Source organism: Centruroides sculpturatus, unplaced genomic scaffold (assembly GCF_000671375.1).
Source record: "Centruroides sculpturatus isolate CEXI.00-Female unplaced genomic scaffold, Cexi_2.0 scaffold248, whole genome shotgun sequence".
NCBI classification, from domain to species: domain Eukaryota; kingdom Metazoa; phylum Arthropoda; class Arachnida; order Scorpiones; family Buthidae; genus Centruroides; species Centruroides sculpturatus.
In genome coordinates, this window is record NW_019384437.1 from 25,927 (window position 1) to 33,651 (window position 7,725).

The 7,725-nt window shown below is 33.9% G+C and overlaps 1 protein-coding gene and 1 non-coding gene across 2 annotated transcripts in view; both read right to left on the bottom strand.

The window, feature by feature from the left end:
- The window catches only part of LOC111619966 (splicing factor 3A subunit 3-like), a 22,799-nt gene extending 22,404 nt beyond the window's left edge, over nt 1–395 (bottom strand). Inside the window, exon 1 of the mRNA XM_023361796.1 lies at nt 238–395. Coding sequence (XP_023217564.1) covers nt 238–333 — 96 coding nt within the window. The 5' untranslated portion in view covers nt 334–395. The remainder of the gene's footprint in view (nt 1–237) is intronic.
- Nucleotides 396–2,225: 1,830 nt separating this feature from the next.
- Trnaa-cgc lies at nt 2,226–2,298 on the bottom strand. Its single transcript has one exon. It is a non-coding gene; the product is annotated as a tRNA-Ala (tRNA).
- Between the last annotated feature and the right edge of the window lie 5,427 nt (nt 2,299–7,725).

Consider the following 7,725-nt stretch of genomic DNA (forward strand, 5'->3'; position numbering starts at 1 on the left):
TTGCAACGCTCCACTATATCTCGCGAAGGGTCGCCCGTACGGGCATGGTTCCTTTGACTTTTTTGTTCCTATCGATATGCTCTACTGCTCTGTCAAAGTCCCAATTTGCTACATTTGTCCTAGAATTGTGCCCCTAATTTTACGTAGATATAAAATATATATACTGTATATATATATAACCAATTCTTCTTTACTTAATATCAAATCAATGCACTAATGAAAGTTCGTAGAACTTACTGTGCTTTTTCTGTGTAACATTTCTTTCACCATAGCGTCGACCAAACGCTCCCTCTCTTCGTGATATCTTCGCTGCTGTTCTAATAAAGTCTCCATGTTTATCACTCAAAACATCGATAAACAAAATGGTTACCGTGAAATCGGTGTTGCCAACTACCTTTATTTATTCGTTGTTGCCAACTATCCTTATTAATTAAATATGGTCGACTTGATGACCAGATATCTGAAATGCTTTTTTATTTTATTTTAATTTTGACTCTGTTTATAAATTACTTCCTCGTTTTGTTATTTTTGTTTTGACATTTTTACTCTCCCTACCCTCATTGTCCCAGTTTGTCCAAGTTTCCGTAACTCCTTCCCCTCTTTAGACGTCAAACGAAACTCAACCCTTCCTCAAAACCTTTATCACTTTATGAATAATAAAATGCATAAACTGCAGAAAATTTGATGAAATAAAACGGACGTCCATTGAAGTTTAAAGAAACGCAATGACCAATTTATTAGGAAAATTTTTCGCAGTCAATGTTTTCACGGTTGAGGTTATCGGCAAATCTGTAGAGATGCCCATTTGCTCTATTTTTCATGTACTGTCTAAACATATCCATGCACGAAACTGGCTGGTGTCGTAGAAAATAAACGAAAACATCGACGCGCGGCAGTTGTAAACAGAAAGTAGCGCGAAAACCTGTGAGTCTGATACTTACCCACTGCTCTTGAAAGCAGACATCAGAAAGCAGTAGACGTTGACTTTTCGAACAAGTCCGGATCCGTACGTTGTCGACAATATTCTCATTCCAAATACACTTTCATTTATCTTCCCTCGTTAACATTTGTCAGATTTCACTGCCGTCACGACAATGGTGCCGAACGTTTTCTCGAACGCAACCACAATTCGAAAATTTCCAAGTTTCACACCAAGACCGCATTGAACTGAAAACTGAAAACACAAAGATAATCGATTGCAGCCGTGAAAACGTTACTTGGCAGCAGATGATGAAAGAATGCAAACGAGCTGCAAAAGCGTTATGAACGTCGGGGGCGTAGTTCAAATGCTAACGCGTTCGCTTTGCATGTGAGAGGTACCGAGATCGATACTCGGCGTAGTCATCGTATTGTAAATTTTCCTCCGCCTTCGTTATACCTGGAAACGTGGTACTCACGTATATCTTTGCTACCGACTTTATATTTACGGTGTAGCCTACTTGCAGCCTGCTTCCGAAACGATATGAATTTCGGACACACATTTTGGCGAACCGAAAAGTTGCGAAAGGGAATTTTTTTGAGCCAGATATATGACAGAGTAAATTTTTGTTTAAATTCCAGAGAATTATTTGATAACTTTAGCAAAAATCTGAAAAGTACTTCGAGAATTCGATCACATCGTTTATTCAAATGATGTGATCGAATTCAAACCGGATATAATGAGAATGGGCGGACGATTTTAGAAATCAGATTTAAAACCTGTATCGATCTCGGTACCTCTCACATAGTAAGCAAGCGCTCTACCATCTGAACTACATCCCCGACAACTAAGTGGCTGAAATATCCTATAAACAGTTTAGCCTACTCTATTGGGCGTTTGCAACGCAGAAATGAATGTAGAAAATTACTGGTACTAAAAGTAGGCTAAGCGCATTTTGCAATCAATTGAATGCGTCAACGAGAAACGTTTTGTTAACCGTTCTAGCGTTCTTCCTGAACACTTTCACTGCAGTTTACGACGACACGTCGGATGTTTATAAAATTCGCAAGAGTCAATTTGCAAATAATAAGCACCGTAGATAGCCGTGTACGGTGCTTATTATTTGCAAATTGACTCTTGTACGAATAATTAATTGTAATAGAATGAAGCGCAGACCGATACATACATACCGGTCGCGGTACTCGTCGTTAGCGTCATTTACAAGTGTGGAACGGAAAAACGAATTACTTTTTGAGGAGCCAAAAATTTATTCCTTGCAGACGTTTGTAAAAATAACAGCAGCAAATGGAGATGCCGAGCATCGATCTCGGTACCTCTCGCATGCGAAGCGAGCGCTCTACCGATTGAGCTACATCCCCGCTATCCTAGCCACGTGAAATTTCTTCCATATTCGAATTCACCGAGGCACTAACATTTAAAATAAACGAATACTTTTAAAACGAGAATCGAAAATTGTCGGCGCAATAAAATTCGGCGTCTACAGTTGAATCAAAATTACTTTTGATAGTTTATGCTTCAATTTATCGTAACATTTTAGTTAAAGTTAATATATTTAACAAAAAGCGGCTCGGAAAACGAACAATAGGCGAAAGAATTTTTAAATTATTTTAAAATCCTATAACTGTTTAAGGTTTGTATGTTTATTTCAAAAATATATACTTTAAAATTGGAAATTATACATGATGCACGATTATTTTTTATAAAATTTATAGAAACATTTTTAATTAGAATATTTTATACAATTTATATAAAAAGTTTCACAATTTAAATGGACCTATACTTGACCAAGTCCAAATATTAGGCCTAATAAGCAGCCATACTGTGCGATATCGGTACTTTTTTCCGATAACGATGTGATCATATTCGTTATCTGCAACCTTTTCGGTAAGTTTTACTTTTCGCCGCAAAAAGGAAGGTTATTCCTTATAAAATATCTAACGTTATAAACACCAAGGGCGTAGATATTTGTTTTTTTTTAAATTTTAAACAACCATGTTAATTCAATATACGTATATAAGATAAATGGGCTGATACTTGACCGGGATCATTCTCCTAACTACGTGTAGATTCTGCCGCTAATAAAAACTCAGTTTTATCGGAAACTACCAGGCGATCGCTAAGTGGGGAGATTTCAACACTTTGTACCAGTATTTCATAAATGCACTTTTTGGAACTGCACGATTTCGACAAATCAGCTGGAAAGACATCTTTAAATCTCAGTAATATTTAACGAAGTGATTTCCGTCTGAACACATGTTGTAAAACTGCTTGCATATCAACTTTGTCATTCGCGTGTGGCGAACGCTACCATCTTAACCGTTGTGAAAACAAATAACGAACCCCGGGTGTTATGTGTCATCACTTCCTAGAACGAGTCCGAACTCACCCAGTGAGACGGTTGATAGCTGCTCTTTGTTAGCCGCGACGTCGAGACATGTACCAATATACGCGAGGAAGACAATAAATTCAGTTCTACTACAACCTCGTCTCATTTATTTTATCACGCGCAATGACGAAACAAACCGAACTGGATCTGATAATGTAAAAATTCCTTGCGTTCGAAACTGTGACTATTGTAAATCTTACAAAGGCAGGTGTTTCGCAAAAATTTTTTCGCCTATTGTTTGTTTGCCGAGCCGCTTTTTATTTCTATATTACTTACACATTGAAATATTATGTCAATTAAACACTGTTTTACTTCGGCTAAATTTTAACGCCTACATATAATTTTTTATTTTGTGAAGTTTACTGTTATATTACATTGTCCAAATATCGAGCTGTTTTGTATTACGCTTAGCAAAGATTTCATTTTGTGGTTTGTTTATTTATCGAGGTATTACATAACCGCAAAATGAAATCTTTGCTAAGTATAGTACAAAAACCGCTTGATATAAGTTTAATTAACCCTGGAATAGTTATTTTGCATTAGGCAAAGTTGGGGAAGTGAGAGATCTTGCTCATTAGTGTGATGTTTATGGCGATAGTGTATACACGTTCGTCAAAAAACTGCCAGTTGAAATTTCTTCGTGTAAAGAACTGTAACTACAATACTGTGTAGTGTGTTTAGTCTCTATCTGTTTAATTAATTAATAATTGGATTATCCGTGCTTTCCGATATTCCGTTCATACTCGCACACTAACTAGTACGGATAATCGGGAGTTCGGTGTATATATTATTTTATCACACTACACCTTTATTTTGCTGAGATAGTTTTATTGTGGAACGCCAATGTTCCTTTTTCTATCGTTAAGCCTGAGGATGGCCTATAGAGTAGACTGCAGACATTCGTTTTTTAAGCTACTTTTGTGAATTAATAATTTTATTTTTTATTTTGAAATTACTGTCATATTATACAGTATTTAAATATTCTGTTAGTTTTTTTTATTTTTGTACAATAGCAAATAGTTGTTAGTTGTGTAGTTCTGAGGGATCACCAAGGCGATCCAGAACGTGATGTGGGTAAGAATAAATGAGGACTTTACAACGAAATTTATAGAAAAAAAAACTTTATATATATCGAATTCCTTTTCGCATTGATACAATAAGTACTATAGAACATGAGCTATCTGCTTGTAACAATCTCACACGACTTACGTCTCCTTAATATTACAATCACTTTCGAAGTTCGCGAGCACCGATATCAAATCGCTCACAATGAATGTTACAGATGAATTACATAGCAGATCCGCCACCACGATATTTCATATAGGGCAGTCTCCCTTGTGAGTCGATGTCCGATTGGAGCTGCGACCACGTGGAAACGAAAAATCCTCCTTGGACCAAAATAATGGGCCACGAAAAACAGGTTGATGATGTTCTTTTACCCAACCTTAAGCCGGTTGCACACATGCGGCGCGGCATGGAAAAGCGGCATCCGCTTACATTTCGGCGCATGCGTTCAGTATTCAAGATGGCAAACGATACCGATATTGTCGCTATCCACGTGTTTACAAATTTTGTTTTGTACGGCTTGCTTTATTTAGTTAAAAGATGGCCCAGTTTCGCACCTGCGAGCTAGAGGGGGTTAATGAGATATCTAATCTAACAAAAGCAATTAACATTAAATCTTAATTTGCATTTAAAAGTGGTACGATAAGAAACCTGCCAAACGCCCTACTATTTCTAAGTTAAAATAATTCAAACTAAATGTGGACAATTATACATACATATTTGATTTAAATAAAATAACCCAGTGGTATAGTACATGTAATTTTGCTTATGAATATATATATATTTTATTTTATCACTATGTACAGTATATGTTTATTTATTATAACAATGAAAAACTATAATTTAAGAGGTTTTAATTTTGACATGCACAGTACACTTATTGTTTTTAGGGCTTCTTTCAAAAATAATTTATTTAATAATTTTCAAAAATTTTCACGGCATACTGGTTGAAAATTACTGCTCTACAGGATCTTTCATGGCCACAACACATCTGTTTTTAGGTTGTGTTGTGGCCATGAAAGATTTTGGTCACGTTTTTCTGCCAGCAGCACAAGAAAAATTAATTAATGGCCCAAATGTAATTAATTAAGTTGTCATAGAGCATCTATTGATAATTTTCAGAGTTCATTTTACCACTAATAAAAACAATGTCTGTCTTACCATCATATCTAAAACCTGCCCACACCATTACTGACCCTCCTCCATGCTATCTATTCATTTTCACTTTTTCATTCTTTCTTAAATCATGCCAGTAACTTTAAAAGCCATCTGATCTATCTAAATTCCATTTTCTTTTTCATCTGTAAACACTATTTGATGTAACTCTGAGATCCAGAACATTTTTATTTTGCCCAATCAAGTCTAGCTAATTAGTACTTGGTCAATTTTAATTTGTTTGGTCAATTTTACAGTTAGAATTATTACTTAAAAACATAAAATTATTTATCTATCTTTTAAAGTTTTCAATACTATCTTTAATAATTCAATACAATTAATTTATAAGAAGAAAATTTTTATATAAAGGCCTGCTGGCCTGGCCAAATCCTTCATGGGTTAGGTTACTAAAAAGGGCCCTCTTAGTGTCTATAAGACAAAGAGTATTAAAAACAATGTGTGAATAAATCGTCGTAGAGTACAAAACGTACATGGATGAATGGCGATAAATTCTAACTAAAAATTCAGTATTATTTTATCTAGCTTTTAAAAAATTATTACTAAAAGAGACAGGCTTATAGTTTCAAGATATTTTTTATATTTATTTTCATTAATTTTTCTCATTAACTTTAAGAGACGAACAATTTAAATGGTGTCGTTTGATTTCACGTTTTCAACACTTTGCAAATATTCGTCTACAGGCATCTGCGTTATTTGTATATAATTTCCGATATAATATAATTTCCTTCAACAGGCTTTTCGATATAATTTCCTTCAACAGGCTTTTCGTGACTTTCGTCCCACTCTTTCATATTTTCAATACTGAAATAATTGTCACTCACCGAAGGAACTGAGGCGGAGACAATATTAGGAGTAGAAATTATAGCCATATTCTTACGATAATAGTTTATATCTTGATTTAACTTGTCCAGAATTATATTTATTTCATTTATAGCCGATTCTATTGCTTTGCATTGTTCCACGGATTTATTCATCATCAAGTTTACATCAGCGGATAACATGCCGATTTTAGAATGCAATATGTGGAAATGCCTGTCGGTACTTTTAATTACTTTATCCAAATCGGCACAATATTTGGCTAATGAAATATTTACTCCATCTTCCAAATGGCTATTTAATTCCGAGTTAATTATAACGATTTCTTCTGTCATAGTTTTTATTTCTTTTAATGAATTGCGATCTATAAAGTGGTCGACGTGATTTCTTCTTAGATGGACGTATAAACCGATCGCAACACCGAGAAATAATAATAGTAGAGGAAAGTCCGAATTTCCAAAAGCAAAATCCATGAGGCCGAACAAAGTATCGATTATAGTATTTACCATAATGTAGACAATGTATTTGATGGTGTCTCTTGAGAATTCGCAATGGCATCCGTTCTCTTCGTCTTCCGAAAAATATGAAATAGCGACCATAAAAAAAATCGTATACAAGATAATTTTAAAAGGAATCTTCATGTTTAACATTTTAAAACGAATCGTTAGATGAAAAAGAATTTTTTTTTTAAATGTTCTATAACATTCCAATACGTCAATCATTTTCAAATAATATTTTGAAAAAACTATTTTACCATGGAAAATTGATAAAATAAATGTACAACATTTAGAAGATCTGAATACTTTGTACATTATACAATTCTTAATGCTATATAGGGCTTGTTTTAGTTAAGTCTATATAATATCAAACGATCATCTGGGTTCTTTATTGGGCTATTAATCACCGATAAAATATTTCATTTATATATAGTCAATTTCCTTTTATATTTTAATAAATTAAACTGTTATTTTGAATCTCTTTTCTTAAATATAGAAATTGTTTTGATAAAGATTTAACACTCAAAGATAAGTCAAAATAAGCACATTTTCATTGAAATGTCTTCAGTATTCTCACATTTAATTGCTTTTCTTTCGGATAAAACAGATGCAATTACATATAAATTCATATTGCATCTAATAAAAATTTAGTAACTTCGAAGAAAATTAAGTTCAGCGCAATTAATTAACCACATCATTTCATGGTAAAGAATTTACAATTGTATAAAATTCAATTTTTAAGAAAAATGTGTTCACCACTACGGTGATCCACAAAAGTATAGAACCGCTGCAAATTTACTATACAAAGGATAGAAATTACACATATGACATAGCTATCTTTCTTA